Source organism: Nicotiana sylvestris, chromosome 4 (genome assembly GCF_000393655.2).
Source record: "Nicotiana sylvestris chromosome 4, ASM39365v2, whole genome shotgun sequence".
In the NCBI taxonomy this organism is placed as follows: domain Eukaryota; kingdom Viridiplantae; phylum Streptophyta; class Magnoliopsida; order Solanales; family Solanaceae; genus Nicotiana; species Nicotiana sylvestris.
In genome coordinates this window covers 29,616,703-29,637,777 of record NC_091060.1, presented here as the reverse complement: position 1 = coordinate 29,637,777, position 21,075 = coordinate 29,616,703, and the positions used below count along the sequence as shown (strand labels likewise).

The 21,075-nt window shown below is 35.9% G+C and overlaps 2 protein-coding genes across 2 annotated transcripts; both read left to right on the top strand.

Moving 5' to 3' along the window:
• Positions 1-227: 227 nt before the first annotated feature.
• Positions 228-2,760, top strand: LOC104214892 (protein BASIC PENTACYSTEINE2-like). Its single transcript, XM_009764615.2, has 2 exons — positions 228-374; positions 1,555-2,760. Exon 2 carries the CDS (start codon positions 1,562-1,564, stop codon positions 2,408-2,410), a length of 849 nt encoding a protein of 282 aa, XP_009762917.1. The 5' UTR covers positions 228-374; positions 1,555-1,561; the 3' UTR covers positions 2,411-2,760.
• A 14,709-nt stretch (positions 2,761-17,469) lies between these two features.
• On the top strand, positions 17,470-19,008 carry LOC104214894 (putative clathrin assembly protein At1g25240). The gene has a single exon (XM_009764616.2). It carries the CDS (start codon positions 17,608-17,610, stop codon positions 18,781-18,783), a length of 1,176 nt encoding a protein of 391 aa, XP_009762918.1. The 5' UTR covers positions 17,470-17,607; the 3' UTR covers positions 18,784-19,008.
• Positions 19,009-21,075: the final 2,067 nt, after the last annotated feature.

The following is a 21,075-nucleotide window of genomic DNA, read 5'->3' as shown; positions in this document are numbered from 1 at the left end:
AAGTTCTTGGAAGGAAAAAGTAATGTTTTGTTTTCAATTTGCCAAGTGGGGTACCCCTAGTTGAACGGAGATAGGATAAGAATTGGGGTTCCGAGTTTTATTATTTTATATAAATTATACTTCAAGGTATCAAGTAGTAAACGTAAAGATAATATTCGGCTGTTTTTATTTTACTAATTTTATTAATTAATTAATGCTTTTATTGGAAGTTTTAGAAAAAAAATCATAGAAGGGTCTCTCTCTCTGCTCTCTTTCTTAAAAGGGTTTCTGTCATCTCTCTCCTCTCCCTTCTTCTTCTCTCTCTCTCTCTCCCTTTCTCTCTCCTCTCTCTCTCTCCTGAAGGAAAAAAAAACCTAAGAACTGTTTACCAACAAGTAAGTTTCTCTCTCTCCTCTCTCCATCTCTCTCTATTTCTCTTTCTCTCTCTCTCCCTTTCTTTAAAAATCTGAACTTTTCTCTCTGTCTCTCTCTTTCCTCATTTGATTTTTAAAAAAAATAGAAATACTGTCTTTTTGCATGCCATTTTCATTCTGATAGTTTATTTTGACCTTTCTGTTTATAATTTTTGGATCTGGTTTTTGTGCCTCTATTTTCTTATCAGATCTATGTTGAAAACCACAAATATTCAATTTTTATTTGTGGGTTTGCTAGTGGATTCTATGTTGAGGAATTTTGAGTACCCATTTTCTTATTTTTTTTCCCTTCAAATATTCGTGTTGGAAACCATAAAGATTTAATTTTATTTGTGGATTTTATATTGATGAATTTTGAATACCCAATTTTGGTATTTTCCAAATATTTGTGACCGAAAAGATTCTATTTTTATTTGTGGGTTTTTATTTCTGGTTGATTGATTCTGTGTTGATGATTTTTGAGTACCCACATTTGGGTTTATCAAATCTTATATTTAATTGTTTCATAGTTGATTTGGAGATCCTAAAGATTCTAACTTTATCTGTGCGTTTTCATTTCTAGTGATTGCAATGATGAATTTGATGAGTTTTGAGTGCCTAATTTGTTTTGGGTTCAAATATTTGAGTTGGGGTTATCAAGATCTGTTAAATTTTCCAATTAGTAATGTCATTGCTGTTGAAATGGTGATGAAATCTATGTTGCCCGGACTCTCTAAAATGCTGCCGTGCCCGTGTCGGATCCTCCAAAAATGCACTACTTTTGGAGGACCCGATACACCTCCGGCAATATTTTCGGAGAGTGAGCAAAATAGGATGAAATTGTATCTGAATTGGAATGTTGACCGTGGGTGTGGCTAGATTTCTAGATCCATTTGCTACTGGCATTGACTGGTTTACTTTAGGTTTGAGTTTCTGGATCTGGTCATATTGTGTTTTTGGTTTTGTATGTTATTTCCTGTTTTATTTCTAATCTTGATGGTTCTGTTGTGTTTGATATGTTGCTGTTGTGTGTATTTGTAGTATATGGAGATTAAAAAAAAAAGAGTATATGGAGATTAGAAGGTTAATGCACTTCTGTTTGGAATTTCTAACTGTGGCAAGAAAATTAATGTTAAGTGGTGTTTTTTGCATTCATCTGTAGTTTATTGATGGATGACGACGGTTTGAACATGAGGAACTGGGGTTATTATGAACCTTCCCTTAAAGGGCATCTAGGTCTTCAGCTGATGTCCTCGGTGGTTGATCGAGATACGAAACCTTTCCTAACTAGGCGTGAGAATCCAATTATGCTTGGCGCAAATGGGATGTACCATTCTCGGGATTCCATCGTTCCAGAAGCACCTTTATCTCACATAGATTATGTAAGGGACAGTTGGATAAATCACAGAGACAAATTTCTTCATATGTTTCCCGGGAACCCTTACACTACAGTTCTCCCGGAAACTTCTGCAAGTCATTCCATGCAAATGGTACAGCAACCTGATGTAACTGAGGATGTGAGGGTGAATGCAGAGGAACCAAGTGTGAAGAACGAAAGTGGTCCTTCAAAGAGGAAGACAGGTGGTGCCACTCCTAAAGCTCCTAAAGCGAAGAAGTTAAAGAAAGGCTCATCCGTACCTAAGGAAAATGGGACTCCCCGTGTTCAACGAGCAAAACCAGCAAAGAAGAGCATGGACATTGTAATAAATGGAATTGATATGGACATTTCTGGCATTCCTATACCAGTTTGCTCCTGCACTGGTGCTCCTCAGCAATGTTATCGATGGGGATGTGGGGGCTGGCAGTCAGCTTGTTGTACCACTAGTATATCAATGTATCCGCTGCCAATGAGTACCAAAAGACGCGGAGCAAGGATTGCTGGAAGAAAGATGAGCCAGGGTGCATTCAAGAAGGTTTTGGAGAAACTTGCTGCGGAAGGATACAGTTTTGCTAATCCAATTGATCTGAGGACTCACTGGGCTAAACATGGTACCAACAAGTTTGTGACAATCAGGTAGAATTACATAAAGGGTATCACCACAGACCGCCAATGCATCTTGTTTGTTTACTTGTATATCCCTGGGGCCGTTTGCAGAGGTTTGCTTGGTACCTTTTCGTAGTCCGTGACAACACATGTTTAGACTTTGATATTTAAATTCCCAGCAACAGTTGTTTAATCTTTCATTTTGTTTGTTTTGGTGGCTGGCACTCTGTTCTGGTCACCAACAGTAGGATGTTGAAAATTTCTTTTCTTGATCGGTTGTTTTCTAAGATGAGCACGTTCAATCCATTTATTTTTACTCCTGTCTGTTATCTTTTTCGAATACCTACTTATCCAAAAAGGAAAAAATATTCTCTTTTAAAGACATTTCACTCTCTTTGATTTTCTTTCCTTTGTTCCTTTAATCTTATAATAGTTTTCTGTCATGAGTGATGCTTTTATTCAGATGAATTTCTTCTGTTGCTTTTGCAACATTCTGCTGGAGATCTTCTATAGATGACTTGCCTTAGCTTTAGATGACTCGTCTTAGCTTGACGGTTCATTTGATATCACCACAGTAAGGATCTTCTACCGAGACTCTTTACCTAACTCTGTTTCTAACAACATACAGCTACCTGGCTTGTTGCTGGTAACTGTTGTGAGTACAAGCAACTTGAGATTGGCATGTGCATACATTTTGTGTAGCTGTCGGTGGCTGGTAACTTTGTGAATGTATAAGCAATCTTAAGATTGGAATGTTCATTGACTTGTAATTATGGGTTGGTCCTGATCACACCTTCTTGAATAATTATTTATGTGATAGATAATGTAAAGTTACTTAATTTGGATGAGACTGACATTTCCAGTCAATAACTTTCCAAACATGGATTCAAGCTTAGGCCCAATCTTTTTAGGAAAAAAACTTGATTTGGGAAGACTTCTCAGTCATCATGAATGTGCAAGTATGATTCACCCTCTTTGGAAGTTATTTATATACTTGTCTCTGCCTGTAAGCTTGATTATTTCTACAACTTGAATTTCATTTTATCTTGCATAGGTTTCTTGTTTTCATGTGATATCTTCATTATGCAATGGTTCTAGATATTTGAAATACTATCTATTAAAATAGTGACGGTTGGTCTTAGAGCTGTTTTGTGCTTGTAACAATCCTCTATTTTGGTGTGGTTGTACCTTGTGAGGGAAGGGGGTGTCGGTTGGACAGGGTTGCATGAGACGAGAAATTGTTTGAATCAACATATTTTGAAGGATTACTTAGGTGAAATTCAAGGAAGGGGAGCCTTGGAGTAACGATAAAGATGTCTTCATGTGACCTATAGAGTGATGGAATCAACCGCTTGCATCAGGATAGGCTGCTTACATAACATCTCTTGGGGTGCGGTTCTTTTCCGGACCTTACGTAAACGCGGGATGCTCCGTGCTTTGGGTTGCCCTTCTTTTCTTTCTTTTTTTTTTTTTTTTTTACTTTGGAGAAATTCTATAGTGCCTTGTTATGTATGTTAGTCTGAATTGCATATTGTGTCTTGGATCAGACTATCCCGATCCCCTGTTATAGGAGATGGACGGTGTTGCTGCATTTCTGTTACAGGTCAATTCCTGATTAGTAGATGTTAAGTATCGTTAAAGCAAATGAATAAGCAATCTATAGGCTTAATGTGTATCTAGAATGCTTTTCCCCAATCCTCTTGAAATGTCATGGATTATATTTTCCTCCCGTGGCTTGTGGTTCATGGTTGGGGGATTGGATGGTGGTGATTTGCTGATTTGTGGCTAGATTGTTTGGCTCTAATGTCGCATTTTCTGTGAATATATATCAATTAAGTTCTTTATCTCTTCGAAATTCTTATCGCAGATGTTCTTGGTCTAGCATTTTGATAGTCTGAGATGCATAAATGACAGGCTGTTGGTGAGACAATTTGTAGTGTTACTCCTGTGCCTTCTCTTATCAGGCTTTGTCTGAGCTATACTGTTCTTTCCTTGTCATTCTGTGTTAATTCTATAAAAGCTTATTACTCACCCTAAAGTTTAAGCAGTAAATTTTACTCATAAAGGTTGCGTTTTTTGATAAATGCTGATGAATCAAAATTTTACAATTTCAAAAATATTACTCACCACCTTTTAATTCATGGATAGTATAAGGTTTCTTAATTAGAGGAGACTGGAGTCTGCAAACACCAACTTTCCAAACATGAATTCAGGTTTAGGCTGTCTAGCTTCTCTCTATCATTTCCTCTGCCTGTTAGAGGCTTGATTACCTTTTGCAATCAACTTTCATGTATATGTTTTCATGTGCATTTTCCGTTATGGTAAGCTTCATGATGTCTGAAACAAGCCTAGCAATTAGGTATTATGCATGGAATACAGTTTTTATGTTCAAGATTTCATTTCATGATGTCATTCAGTATAATGATTTGAACGCATGCTGGCAAAGACACTGCAAAGATGTATACAATTGAGTGTAAAATCGTTTAATTCCTTCAAAAGTTGTGTAAATATTGTACAATATTCTGATGTTGTTACAAATTATCTTCTTAGGAGTATTAATTAAACTGTTGTTGCCATGTTGGGAAAGACTTCTGTTTTCTCTAAATCCAAGTGAAGACTGTGAGTCATTATCATTTCATAGTAAATCTTTGAACAGTTAGTGTTGGAGCTGTCTTGTATTCTTTAAGGCTTGTCTGAAAATTATTCATCGTTCGAAAGAGAATGCAGTCATTGTGTGCAGATAAGATTCAAGATGTGCAATTCTTGCCTGCCAACTTAGGGGTCGTTTAGTTGAGAAACAAGTTATCCCATGATTAATTATTCCGGGATTGTTACCTCACCCTCTCATAGGAATAAAAATAACACTACAATCTATCCCGAGGTTAGTTATACCGCAATTTTATCTCAACTAAATGTGAGATAAACTTATCTCAAAATTTAATTCCGGAATAAACTCGTGTCAAATTTAATTTCGAAATTAATTAGAGTTCTTGGCACTGAGCTATCTATTTGCTCTTGAGCTCATATAGAGTATTCCCTCCGGTCCACAATAAGTGACTAATTTGCCTTGGGCACATTCATTAAGAAAATACTAAATTCCAGACAAAAATAATTAGTGTGACTAAACTACTCTTAATTAAATGTTGCAGCATAATTTAATGTGAGGAGTAAAAGACTTTAGGAATACGTACATAAGGGTAATTTTGAAAAAACAAATTGAATTTTTTCTTGATTATATAAATAGACACTTATTTTGGACCAAAATAAAAAGGCAAATTGGTTAGTTATCGTGGATCGGAGGAAGTACTAGTTTATAAAGGTTCTTTATCTGCTCTGTATCTCATTGCAGATGTTCTTGGTTTAGCATTTTGGTAGTTCGAGATGCATAAATGATAGGTTGCTGGCAAGCCCGAGGAATTGAGTACTTTTTGGTGGAGAGCGTTTTCCCTCTCCTAGTAGGCTTACCTAGTGCGAATTCGAATTAATTGGACTAGTAGACTAGCTTTGGGATATTGGATGGATACATTGAAATTTGGAAAAGAAAAAAAATAGACTATTGGTGGCAATTTGTAGTTGTTGTCCAGTAAAAGCTTATTCCCACCCGTTTAAACCAAGCTAGTAAATGCCAGATATGTCTCTCTTCGATAACTTAACCATGGTTAAGTGATATGTTTTTTCAATTTCAATTTAGCGTTTCAAATTAAATTGTTTGGTTTGGTGCAAGTATGATGTTCTTCCTGGTGTTTGCACAAGCTGATGAAACGGAGTTTATTTTTATACAATTTTTTCACTTAACCGATGATTAAATGACATTATTTTCTCAATTTAATTTTAGCTGCTCAAGTTAAGTTACTTGGTTTAGTATAAATATCATGTACCCTCTGTTCACTTTTACTTGTCCATTATGGACTTTGTACTCCTCTTAAAAAATAATAAATGAAGTGCATAATTTACCATTATACTCATATTAATAGATGCATATTTTTAATGGATTTGAGAAAATGATTTGAAATGAGTAATTAATACTGTGGGTATACTAGAAAAAAAAAAGAAATTGTCTTCACTTGATATGCTAAAAGTGACAAGTAAAAGTGAAAAGTGAAAATTTATTTTTAGAATACTAGACAAGTAAAAGTGAACGGAAGGAATATAATTAAAAGAGTAAATTGAAGATATTTTTGGTTCCTCGAGCAGTTCTTTTTTCACTCTTTTCATAAACATAGGGACGGTGGACGAGGAAGTGGGACAACTAGAATTAAACCCACACTTATTGGTGAGAGACTCTTACCAATAATTTTATAGATAAACATCTTTTCTGAATTTTATTACTTAGCTAATAAAGGGAATCACAATATTCTGTACATAAGGGCAAAATTTTTGGAGTCAATTATTATTGTACGTTACCAAAATTCTTCAAAATAAGGATGAACTTGTATTTCCATTACCTCAATGGTATGTTTTATCTATTTTGGATAGATTAGTCAATTAGGGAGTGTAAATAGTCTTTTTAAAAATTTCAAATGAATCATTTCTCTCTGGATTACACTTTGAGGCTCTTTTCAAGAATAATTAAAAAAAGTTAATCCTACTAATTAAAACATTGTACAAATGGATAAGATTTAACTGTCATTCGAGAACCTTTTTTCTTATTTTTCCCCCTTGAGAGGGTTTGGTAAAGACAATTTTAATCTTAATATAATAAATAATTTTTAAAGAAAGTATAGTTCATATTTTTTGGACGAATCAGGACCATTTATTATGTCAAACCTATTATATCCACTACTGTAACATATACTCCCTCTGGTCCACAATAAGTGACCAATTTGCCTTTTTATTTGGTCCAAAATAAGTGTTCATTTATAAAACCAAGAAAAAATTTAATTTGTTTTTCCAAAATTACCCTTATGTACGTATCCCTAGAAAGTCTTTTACTCCTCAAATTAATTATACTGCAACATTTAATTAAGGGTAATTTAGTCACACTAACTATTTTTGTCTAGAATTTAATATTTTTTTAACGGATGTGCCCAAGGTAAATTGATCACTTATTGTGGACCGGAGGGAGTACCTCGAATTAGATTCCTGGAAAAAAAAATACCTTCCTTTAGTTTAATTTGGCCCTGTATTTGGGTTCCATTATCAGTCAACTTCATTTCCCTCTATTTTCTACTTCCCAAAATGTTTGACTGGTATAGCAAAAATAGGAAGATAAATATTCCTTCGAATTTATGCGGTATGATAATGTCACTTGATCTGACGTGAATATTATGGATAATACATCATATCAGAAGTAGACCCAGAATTTCAAACTTATTCTAGATTTTAATTCTTTTAAGTTTTGAGTTTTAATTTATTAATTTATACATATTCAATATATAATTTTAAGAATAATATAGGATTTGAACCAGATCTACTAGGTTCGCGAGCACTTGTTCCCAGCAGTCTAATCCTAAACCCTGCATCATATCCATGTGGGAAGTGCACGGTTGGCCACTAATAACACATGTATTTACTTTTAAGCCACCGTTTAAAATGTCTTTAGTCTTTAGCCACTGCTTTAATAAACTTTAACTGCCCGGACAGAAATACCCTTCTGCTCATGTCCTTAACTTTTGTACTTAACTTCAAGACTTCAGGACTACATGTCATTAACTTATGAACATGGAACTCTAAGTTCAGGACTTCAGGACTACATGTCCTTAACTTTTGAACTTCTAACTCTAAGTTCAAGACTTCAGGACTACATGTCCTTAACTTTTGAACTTGGAACTCTAAGTTCAGGACTTCAACGCTATATGTCCTTAACTTTTGAACTTGGAACTCAAACTTCAAGACCAAGCGTCCTTAACTTTTGAACTTGTAAGTCAAAGTTAAGGACTTATTGTCCTTAACTTTTGAACTTGTAACTATAAGTTAAGGACTGCTTGTCCTTAACTTTTGAACGTGTATCTGTAAGTTAAGGACTGTCTGTCCTTAACTTTTGAACTTGGAAATCAAAGTTAAGAACTTATTGTCCTTAACTTTTGAACTTGTAACTGTAAGTTAAGGACTGCATGTCCTTAACTTTTGAACTTGTAATTATAAGTTAAGGACTGTCAGTCCTTAACTTTAGAACTTGTAACTGTAAGTTAAGGACTGCCTGTCATTAACTTTTGAACTTGTGTCCTTAACTATTGAACTTAACTTAAGGACTTCAAGACTACATTTCATTAACTTTTGGACTTGAAACTCTAAGTTCAGGACCACGTCCTTAACTTTTGAATTTAACTTTAGGGCTACATGTTCTTAACTTCTGGGAAGGAATTGCATTTCTTGTTTTCTCATCACTCTTTTTCTTATTTTCACAACTTTTAGATCTAAAAATAAATTCAAGGAGCTAAGAGCAAATAAACCATATTACATTAGACTCACTAGAAAGAAAAATAATCAGCACACCGATTCTGCCACAAGAGAAATGCCAGAAGCACAATAGCTTCAACGTCAACCAAATTTTAAACAAAAAAGTAGAGACGGATCTAAAATCTTCACGAAAGCTCCTATAAAACGTCATATCCGAAAAAAGTCCACTGAGGTCCATTTCTAACATGCTTCGACATAGAAGCGATTTGTACCAAGAGAACACCAGAGAATACGAAGTCTTTATGTTTTGAATGCATCAGTGTATTTCCGTTTGGGGAGGAAAGGGTAACACGGTCTTTTCATATTAATTTTAATAGACTAGTAGCTACTATTGCTAAGCATTAAAAATGCTGGATGAAAAGTAAATACCAGCTTAAACAGTGGCTACCCCACGCCATTTCTACCATATCCACGTCAAATAAAATCATAACACATCAACATCGTCTTCATCAACCCAAAACAAAACAAACTCGTGGAAGGGTCGTAAGCCAAGGGTGTAATGTAGGTAGACGCAAGCATCAATAGCGGATTCCACATCATATTTGCACTCTCTCTCTCTCTCTCTCTCTCTCTTTGTCCGTTTCAACAACCAACACCTCTACCACTACTATTGGCCTCCCATTACACCCAACACTACACCACCACCATCATTATTCATCTCCGTATTTCATTTCCAACTAAACCAAGAAAAAAAAGAGTAAAAGAAAAATGTTAAAAAGGGGAAAGAAGGAGCAAAAGGAGAGCGAAACGATCAATTACAGTCAAATCTCTCTATAACAGTCTCGTTTGTTCTGAATATTTTTGGATGTTATAGCGAAGTATTGTTATATAGAACATATATTATAACATAATATGAAAATTGATTCTGGAAAAGCTTGGCTTTTATAGTGAAGTGTTGTTATATAGAGATGTGATGATAGGCTATAATTGTGTATGTTATTCGCTTATCACACTCTAATTTGTTTCACTTTAATTGAGTTTGAGCTTTAATCACTAGTGTTTTGCACTAAATATGTGTTTTATGCCTTGTAGGAGTGATTTCGAGCTATGTAGATGTTATGGAATGAATTCAAGTGATTTGAAGCTTTAAAGTTTGAGTAAAAGCCCAAGGAATTAAGCCAGGATCATGTTTGGAGATCGACGGATGATAGTTAAGAACAAAACGGAGAATCGAGCGGGCATATGACGCATTGTCTAGTAAAATGCACATAACTTTTCGCTCAGAACTCCGTTTGGGCTCCACAATATATCATTGGAAAGATATTTTAAAGGGATACAACTTTCGCGTTTTGCATTTCTGCAAATTCTCACTATCGCGCAGCATGGGGTGCCGCAAGGTGCGACGCAGCAGTGTAAAAGTTGGCCTGACAAGAAAATGCAAAATCTCCACTAGCGCAGCGCCGAGTGCGGCGCGCCTGTACAAATTTTACAGAGCCAAAGTCTTATTTCGCGTAGGAAAGAGTGTTTCGTCTTGGCCCGATCCTACTTGGTATAAATACATATAAAAACATTATTTTGAGGACTTTTGACACATCTTAGATAGAGGGAGACTATTTTGAAAGGGAGAAGACGGTTGGAGCATTCGTGGGAGGAGGAAATCATCGAGTTCTTTATTCCTTCATCTTTGCTTTGTAGTTTGTTTATGCAAAATACTTGGAAAATTGTTGCTACGAACATGAATGGCTAAGCACCCTAGTTTCTAGGGTTGTGGTTGACATGATTATTAACGTTTATTAATTACATCTTCGTTAATTCGGATTATCATCTTGTGGTTGTTTCTCTAATTCTGGGCATAATTGCTTAATTGTCTGGCCAGCAGTTGAGTTCTATTTACTATCTATGCTATGCTTGGGAAAGCCATGTTTAGATTAGAGTAGAATTAGAGAGAGTTTGTTTCTGAACCCGTGGCTCGGGGGAAGATTTCGTGGTTAGGATAAGAATATACCTAACAATCTTGCTTAATTAAATACCGTATTATATTTGTTCATGATAGACTCAATACTATAGGAATATAGGATTGACATATTGTGGGCAGGCGAGTGGTATTGTGGGACCATGCTATTCATATAAACGATCTAGTTAATTAGCAATCATAGATAATCTGGATTAACGAGTGTGATTATTGAACTTAATAGGATTGATAAACCAACCACAACCCTGGAATCTTCATCTCCTCTGAATTAAAGTCTCATAACACCCATTTGCATTCTTGTTGATTTAGTTGATATTTGTTTAATTTTCGCAATAGTAGACTAATAGAAGAACATCTCTCTTGATTATCTTGGACAATTAATTGATTTTAGTTTGCTTAGTTAACGATCAATCTAAGTCTCTGTGGGTTCGACATCCGACTTTTGAGTCACTTTATTACTTGACGACCACGTATACTTGCGGGTCTCAACAAGGTTTTGGCGCCGTTGCCGGGGACTTAGTTATTGATTGTTTAGTTAAGTTAAGCTTTTATTCGTTATTCGTGCAAGTTTTAATTGTTTTAGCTTGCTTTATTTTGTGATAATGCAAGCTCTTCTCTTGAATGCGGATGAGTAGAAGCGCAAATAATCTCCTTCCTCTTGATCCTGAAATTGAACGAACACTTCATAGAGTGAGAAGGGAAATGGAAACTAGAACTAGAATTGAAAGAGAGTTGGACATTGTAGTTCAACCACAACCAATAGAGATGGCAGGTAATGAAGAGCGTCCGGTGATAGAAGCAGCAAGGCCCAATCTGGCTCTTATGACCCAGGCGATTGTGAAGCCTTATATCACGGGTCACTTTGAACTTAAACAGTACATGGTACAACTGATCCAATCCACATGGAAATATGTAGGTATATCTCATAAAGACCCGCAGAGGCACATTCAGAACTTTCTGGAAATTACAGACACTACAATTATCCGAACGTTTCCAAGGACTATGTTAGGCTGACACTGTTTCCCTTTTCATTGATGGGGGAAACTAAGGAATGGTTGAAAAAGGAGCCCGCAAACTCAATCAATACTTGGGATGATCTAGCAAGGAAATTCTTAATCAAGTTTTCTCCCACTAAGAAAACAAAGTCGCTGAGGAGCCAGATTCTTCTTGGGTTTCAACAATGAGATGGCGAGACTCTTTGTCAAGCTTGGGAAAGATACAAGAAGCTACTTAGAGACAGCCCACATCATTGTCAGGCTGATGAGGTATTGGGTCACACTTTCATTGATGGGTTGGACGAGGCATCAAAGATGAATCTTGACTCAACATGTGGGGGTAGTTGCATGGCAAGACCGTATAGTGAGATCTAGATCCTACTAAACAATTTCAATGCTAATGATAATAATTGGCAAGGAGATGGGGAACCACGAAGAACACTTAAACAAAAGGCAACAGGTGTGATTGAGCTTGATGATTTCTCAGCCATGAGGGCAGATATAGCGAGATTAGCAAATCAGATGAATAAAATGACAATGCACCAAGCACAACAGATGCAGCATGTGCAACGGATGTCTACTTGCTGCAAGTTATGTGGTGAAGGTCACAGACGTGATATATGCCCTGTGAATCCTGAATCCATCTACTATGTGGGGCAACAAGCTAGAGGGCCGATGAATCAAAATGCTCAATATGGTAACACATACAATCCGAACTGGTGGAATCATCGTAACTTCTCTTAGGGTGGAAATCAAAATATCAGGCCTCAAGCTAATTACAATCAGCCACCTAAACCCCCACAGTAAGTAGAAGAGAGTTTGACGGACATGATGAAACAACTCTTGATGGACAATCAACAATTGCGCACAGAGTTCGGAAATCTTGAGAGGTAGTTTGGGCAAATAGCTAACAATCAGAATACTAGACCTGCGGGGCCCTTCCAAGTGATATAGAGAAAAATCCTCAAGTCAATGCAGTTACCTTGAGAAATGGAAGAGAATTAGAAGAAGTTCCAGAGAAAAAGAAGTATACAGCTAGACCTAAAGGAGAATTAGTTCCTTAGCCCGTTGAGGAGAATAAGAAAGAAAAGCCAGAAATTGTGACAAGGCCACCACCTCCGTTTCCACAAAGATTTCAAAAGCAAAAAGATGATGCTATGTACAAGAAATTCTTAGATATTTTGAGCCAAGTGCGTGTGAATTTGCCATTGGTGGATTTTTGCAGGAAGTGCCTAAGTATGCAAGGTATCTTAGGGACATTGTGGCAAACAAGCGAAGACATACAGAGTTTGAAACAGTTGCACTTACTGAAGAGTACAGTGCTAGAGTTCAGAGTAAACTTCCTATTAAGTTGAAGGATATTGGGTGTTTCACAATTTCTCTGTCTCTCGGAAAACGAGAAGTTGGTAGAGCCTTGTGTGATTTAGGAGCTAGTATAAATTTGATGCCATCCTCTTTGTCCAAGCAACTCGGATTGGGGGGTGCTTAAACCTACTACAATCACTTTGCAGTTGGCTGATAGATCACTAGTTATTCCAGAAGAAATTATTGAGGATGTGTTAGTTCGAGTGGGAAAGTTTATTCTTCTTGCTAATTTTATTGTTCTTGATTACGAGGCATATGAGGAAGTACCTATTATTATGGGGCGACCATTCTTAGCTACTAGTGGGGCACTTATTGATGTTAGGGAAGGGAAGTTGAAGATGAGAGTAGGCGATGAGGAAATCACTTTTAATGTGTACAAGGCACTTAATCTTCCTAAGCATTATAAGGAGTTGTGCATGATTACTGCGGTAGAACTGAAGGGGATAAAGCAAAGTCTTTATGCGAATTGTAGCGATTCGGATGGGACAACTGAATTGGAGGAGGTGGTGTTGCAAGCTGAGTGTGTAAGGGTGATTGAGAAAAGAGACATAGATGAAAGAGGAGACCTTCTGAGAGTGTGTAAAAAGGCTAGGCTTAATGGGAAAAAGAAGAAGAGAAAGCGCTCAGCCTAAATAGAGTAGCAGTGTCATGCCGCGACGTTAAATCAGGCGCTTGTTGGGAGGAAACCCATTTTTACTGTTTTCTTTTAGTTTTATTTTTTTCTTATTATTGTTCTAGTATTTGTTTTTGTTTTGTAAGATTATAAGAATAGGAAGTGTAGCCATTGGAAGAGTGCAAAAGTGAGTTAGATGGTGAGAACTAAGTGTGGGGTGCCACACAAAGGACGATACCTGGGGGAAGTCTAAGTACCTCGTGAGCCTCTATTGCTTCGGCCTACCAGAGAGTCTCTTTTACCCTCTTGTTATTTATAGTGTGCATTGAGGAAAATACACAATTTTAAGTGTGGGGTGAGGAGATTGTTTGGGTGAGTTTCTGTGCTATTTTAGCTTAGTTATAGTACTCGTTCTTAGTGTAGAGTTTTTGTTAAAAAAACAAAAACAAAAATAAAAATAAAAATTTAGACTTGTCTCGACGATGGATCTCCTAGACAATTTTCTTGAGGAATTTAAGTCTAAAGAAAAAGGAAAAAAAGATTTTCTTTATAGGTAGTGTAGTAATTCCCCCTTGGTTTTTCTTTGTGTCGCGGTTCTTTTTCAAGGGTTTTATTTGAACCGGGTATAGTTAGTTTTTATTTTTTTTGTGAGAAATAAATTGAAGCAATATCTCTTGACTTTGTTATGCCTTAAGAATAGTCAGTACTTTAGTTGTAACACTTAGGCTCAGTTTTTGACTCTTGTATAAGTACCTTAAATTGTATGCTCTCAACTTTGCTTAACTTATTTGACTCGAGTGTCTTAATGAGTCCAATCCTGAGTGAGTTATGTGCGATGTGTGTGTAAGGTTTTGTGTTATTCTGTGAATTACATTTGATGTCTAGAACTTACCCCGTGTGTTTGCAAAGCGAAATAATAGTTTTGATAAGTCTTTGAAGTGATATAGGCGTTTCTTTGTTGAGCTAGATATATATATTTTACCCACCTAATTGTTTCGTATCATAGTTAACCCCTTTGAGCCTGTAATCCTGTTTCTTTGGCAACCACATTACAAGTCTTACCCATTTGTTTGAATTAACCATATATTTGAACATTTTCACCTCTCATGAGCACTTGAATTGTTATGAACTTTGTAAAAGTTAAAGTGCGAGGTGGTTGGTTTGACTTTTGAGTGGAACTAATGAAATAAGGAGAAAGGTGCAGTGTTTTGAAAAAAAGCAAGAGCCACTTGAAAAGAAAAAAAATAGTTGTATTGCTGTGAAAAATTGATAGTGGTGACTCTTGATGTAATTATGTTTAAAGACGTGGAGAGTTAATATATATTGATGTGACGGTGGAGTTATGGTTTGACATAAGTGTGGGGTTTTAAATGTTAAAGTGTATGTATTAAAGTGCTTAGGGAGGTGCAGTCACTATTATATCTAAATATATCCTACCCGACCCGTAGCCTACATTACAACCAAATAAAGTCCTAATTTATCCTAGACCGAATGAGCTCGATTAGTATAGTAGTACACTACGAGCAAGCCTATGGTGCATCTTTTGTGGCATATAAATGTTATTTCTGAGAGTGAGTGAATTCTTTCTATCTTGAGTTCCTAATTGTTCTTAAATTATATTGTGTGTGGAACTACTCTCTTTTGTTGTGTGAGGGCGCTTGATTCATGAATGAAAGGTAATTTCAGTGACCTCTATGTTAGAGTAAGTGGGTGAGTTGTGAATAATGCGTGTTACTTGTGAGTCAAATCTTGAGGTGAAGATGTTACACTCTTGTGCTTAGTCTATTTTAAATATTCTTGGTGTGATGAGTTAGGAGAATTTTTTAAAAAGGTCGTGTCTATATAAAGTGTAGTTTGATTGCTCGAGGACAAGTAATGGTTTAGGTGTGGGGTGTTGATGATAGGCTATAATTGTATATTTTAGTCGCTTATTACACTCTAATTTACTGCACTTTAATTGAGTTTGAGCTTTAATCGTGAGTGTTTTGCACTAAATATGTGTTTTATGATTTGTAGGAGGGATTCCGAGCTATGTAGATGTTATGGAATGATTTAAAGAGATTTGGAGTTTTGAAGTCTGAGTAAAAGCCCAAGGAATTAAGCTGGGATCGTGTTCGGGGATCGACAGATGATAGTTAAGAACGAAACAGAGAATCGAGCGGACATACAACATTGTCTAGTAAAATACACATAACTTTCGCTCAGAACTCCGTTTGGGCTCCACAATATATCGTTGGAAAGCTATTTGAAAGGGCTACAACTTTCATGTTTTGTATTTTTGCAAATTCTTTTTATCGCACCGCATGGAGCGCCGCAGGGTGCGGTGCAGCAGTGTAAAAGCTGGCCTGACAAGAAAATGCAAGGCTGCTGATAATCTCCACTAGCGCGGCGCAGGGTGCGGCGTGCCTGTACAAATTTTACAGAACCAGGGTCCTATTTCGCACAGGAAAGGGTGTTTCGTCTAGGCCCGACCCTACTTGGTAGAAATACATATAAAAATACTATTTTGAGGACTTTTGATACATCTTAGACAGAGGGAGACTATTTTGAAAGAGAGAAGACGATTGGAGCATTCGTGGGAGGAGGAAATCATCGAGTTCTTCGTTCCTTCATCTTTGCTTTGTAGTTTGTTTATGCAAAACACTTGGAAAATTGTTGCTACGAACATGAGTGTCTAAGCACTCTAGTTTCTAGGGTTGTGGTTGACATGATTATTAACGTTTATTAATTACATCTTCGTTAATTCAGATTATCATCTTGTGGTTGTTTCTCTAATTCTGTGCATAATTGCTTAATTGTCTGGCCAGCAATTGAGTTCTATTTACTATCTATGCTATGCTTGGGAAAGCCACGTTTAGATTAGAGTAGAATTAGAGAGAGCCTGTTTCTGAACCCGTGGCTCGGGGGAAGATTTTGTTGTTAGGATAGAAATATACCTAACAGCGATTTCGCGGTTAGAATAGGAATATACCTAACAGTCTTGCTTAATTAAATACCGTATTATATTTGTTCATGATAGACTCAATACCATATGAATATAGAGTTGATATATTGTGGGCAGACAAATAGTATTGTGGGAACATGCTATTCATATAAACGATCCGGTTAATTAGCAACCATAGATAATCTGGATTAACGAGTGTGATTATTGAACTTAATAGGATTGATAAACCAACCACAACCCTGGAATCTTCATCTCCTCTGAATTAAAGTCTCATAATACCCATTTGCATTCTTGTTTATTTAGTTGATATTTGTTTAATTTCCGCAATAGTAGACTAATAGAAGAACATCACTCTTGATTATCTTGGACAATTAATTGATTTTAGTTTGCTTAATTAACGATCAATCTAAGTCTCTGGGGGTTCGACATCTGACTTTCGAGTTATTTTATTGCTTGACGACCACGTATACTTGCGTGTGTATTTGGTCTCAACAGGATACTGTTATAGAGAGGTATGACTGTATAAGTTTTTTGGTCTTATTTTATTTACTTATCTATGTATTTTATTTTACGTCTTTTGTGTTGCTGATTTTGTCTATTCTAGAACAAAATTACAGCATTCGCGACTCCTTAATAATTGGCACACACTAACACCCCATAAGTATGGCCAATGATCAAAGTTATTGTTTCCATGTGTCTTTAGCAAGTAAAAGTATTTCTCTCAAGGTTAAATTGTATAATATCAAACAACTGTGAATCGCCCAACATATAAATAGTATTACATCACACTCTTTAGGGTGCGATCCGCGTGAACGCGAGATAATTCATGCATTGGTCAACCCTCCACTCCTATACATATTTGATAAAATGAGTAATATGTAAAATAAAAAAACAAAAAAAAATGTAGAATAATTGATTACCACCGCAAAAGCTCTACCAAAAAGAAAGAACATCAACAACAAGACAAAAAAACAGGGGAAAACAGAGCAGAGGAAATCAAAGAATGAGGCTATGGAGAAAGGTTTCCGGATTGGTAAAAGATCAAAATAGCATATTCATTGCTAGTTTATCAAGAAGAACACCTCTCCGGAATCCAGACATCGAGGCTGCTGTTATTAAAGCCACAAGCCACGATGAATTCTCCATGAATATGAAGAACGTCGATCGTGTTTTTCGTTGGTTACGTTTATCATCTTGTAATCTCAAACCTTTAATTTGGGCTATCTCGATTCGAATAGAGAAAACTCGAAGTTGGGTTGTTGCCATTAAAGTTTTAATCTTAATGCATGGTCTTTATAGCACTAGGCTTCCTTGTGTTCAAAGAATTGGTAGGTTACCTTTTGATCTTTCAAATTTCGAAGATGGTCATTCAAGAAAACACGAAATGCATGGGATTAACGCGTTTATTCGCGCTTATTTTGCATTTCTTGATCAGAAATCGTCTCTCCTTTGCATGGAATTGCATGAAAAGAGGAGCAACAACAACATGATGATTATGATGCATAATCTCGACGTTGAAGAAAAAGAAAGTTATTCTATCGTTCAAGATCTTGTTGTGGTACAAAAATTGCAATCTTTGCTTGATGTGTTACTTGAAATTAAGCCGTTATCGGATTCAGCTACTGTCCCTCTTGTTCTTGAAGCTATGGATTGTGTTATGACAGAAATTTTCGACGTGTATAGCAGGATTCGCAATGGGATTTCTCGAGTTTTATCAAGGATAAATTTATTTGGGAAAGTTGAAGCTACTATGGCTCTAAAGATCATTAAAAAGGCAACTATTCAAGCAGAAGAATTGTCTCTATATTTCGAGTTTAATCGCGATATAGGGGTGAGAAATGCTGAAGTTTGTCCAATTGTAGAGCAAATTTCAAATGAAGATATCAAAGAACTTGAAGAAATTATCAATGGGGTTTCAGATAAAGAACAAAAGAGTGATGAAATGGATAGAGCAATTGTGGTGCATGAGAATTTTGGAGAAAAAAATGACTCAAAAAGCAATTTAAGGACAATAATTACTGATCGTTGGGAGACATTTGATGAAGAAAATGGTGGCTGTTCTGCTATAGTAAAATATATACCAAGAACAAATCCTTTTGAAGCCTCTTTGGTACCTACTAATTCTATTAATAACGTACCTGTTAAACCTCAAGAATTACCAGATTTAATTAGCTTCTAATACATGGCTAATGCAATGTGGAACAAAAGCTTATAGTATCAAAACAAGTGAAAAGAGGCATTATGTTACCTCCTATATATGCATATTTATATATATAAATATGTAGATTTATAGATTTTTCTTAGTGATCAAAGGAAATGTTATATATGTGTGTGTTGAAAAAAACATCCTTTCCAACACTTGTCTTTTGAGAAATGTACTTGAAAGACATTTGATTTTGCGTTAGATCTTGACAACATTCGTAGTTTAAGAAGTTTTATCCTGAAAAGACATCTCACGAGTTAGAAAATGGAGAGCAATTTTAAAGTTACCTAAGAGCATCTTAGTTCATTGGTTCCACTGAATACTCCTATCTTTCGGCAAAGAGGGTGTAGTTAAGCGTTATTTCCAATCGTTCGTAATTTATATTTGATTTACTCTTACTCCATGACCATGTTTTATGTGCACCTTCTCTATGAGATAGCATTTGTTTTACTTCCAAATATATAAAACCATAGAATGGTAAATTGAATCTTCATACCCGTGGTTCCAATTTTTCAGTAACTTAGCTTCTTGTTATATGCTGAGCATATTATATGATGTTTATCACCCATATACACTTACGATTCCAACTTCTACTGATTGCTACCAAGTATATCTAGACTAGTTTGGTTCTATTCCCACGTAAAGCTTATTCAAGGGAAAACACTCTCTATCAAGAACTTCTTCATTCTCAAGGCTGAACTCGAAATATTTAATTAAGGGTAGATGAATCGTATCCATCCCACGACATTCCGTGGTGGTAAAACATTTATTCTTCATATGAGAATGAGAGTTGGGAATGTCTCATTGAAAGAACGGAAAAGGGCCTAAAATGCTCTTTTACTATATGAAATAGGACAGGCTAGCCTTCCGTTAAAAGTTGGTCTCTATTCTGCCCTTGCCGTCAACAAATGGGCTCGTATATGCCCTCCATCACTAACGGAAGACTCATAAAGCCGCGTGGAATATATATGAGAGTAAGTTAGACATAGTTCAAATTGTACATGGGCATATATGAGTCAGTTATAATAGTTATGTCTCAAACACTTCACAACTCCATATCAGTTTACTTAGACACCTATTTGACAACACCAAACTAATTATCATAGCAAATAAACATAGTCATAGACACAACAAATGAACGACAATAATGACTTTATTAAATCCTTTTATAAAAACATAAAGTTTCATTACATAATAAAAGACAACAATTAAGCCACAATAACACTAACATTACATATCATTTCGCAGTGATCCAAAGAATATAACAAGACATCCCAATATCACACACATGAAAATCCACATCTTCTTCCGAAATTTAGCATCAAGCACAACTGAGTACTCTAAATCGGTCACTTTCTTCATTAGAACATTTCTTTCCAATTCCAAGGCTTCTATTCCTCCATGATCGACGACCATCATAACATTTTCAAGATCAATTTTTCCTTTTCACGGATTAGAGCTTCCTTTTCCTTATTTAAACTGCATATGATATTTGAAACTCTAGGAGGAAGCTCTTCATCTTGCCATTCCCAATAAGAATATTTTTCATCCTAAAAATCAAAAATAAATAAAATAAATTTACAACCAAATCGGAATAATTAACCCATCAAAAAATTTACTTACCTCATGCTTCGGGCACTTGAAAAACCTTCTCCTAGCATTTAAGGGTGTCCATGCCATGAAATAATTGGCAATAAGTTCGTAATGACCCCTCCTATTCGACCCATTTGAACTACTAGAACATTCCGACGTTGTCTTTTATTGTCTTTTGTTATGATTCGATCCCTTTGAGCTACTAGGATTTAATGAAGTCATGGCCGTTCATTTGAATGTTTGTGTCTATGACTTAGTTTACTTGCTGTGATAATTATTTGGTGTTGTCAAATAGGTGTGTAAGTAAAATGATATGAAGTTGTGAAGTGTTTGAGAAATGACTATTATAACTAACTCATATATGCCCCTATACAATTCGAACTAGGTCTAACTTGCCCTCACATATATTCCACGTGGCTTTATGAGTTTTTCGTTAGTGATGGAGGGCATATACGAGCCCATTTGTTGATGGCAAGGGCAGAATAGAAACCAACTTTTAACGGAGGGCTAGTCTGTTCTATTTCATATAGTAAAGGGGCATTTTAGGCCCTTTTCCGTTGAAAGAATAATGAAGTCCGATTCCAATATTTTCTGAACACATAATTTAAAGACATGCAAACTACAAATAACAATTTTTATTTTTCATTTTTTCTTCGAGGAAAAAAAATTATATTT

Excerpts from the sequence above, each read along its gene's own strand:
- LOC104214892 (XM_009764615.2), top strand. The coding sequence starts at position 1,562 with ATGGATGACGACGGTTTGAACATGAGGAACTGGGGTTATTATGAACCT.
- LOC104214894 (XM_009764616.2), top strand. The coding sequence starts at position 17,608 with ATGAGGCTATGGAGAAAGGTTTCCGGATTGGTAAAAGATCAAAATAGC.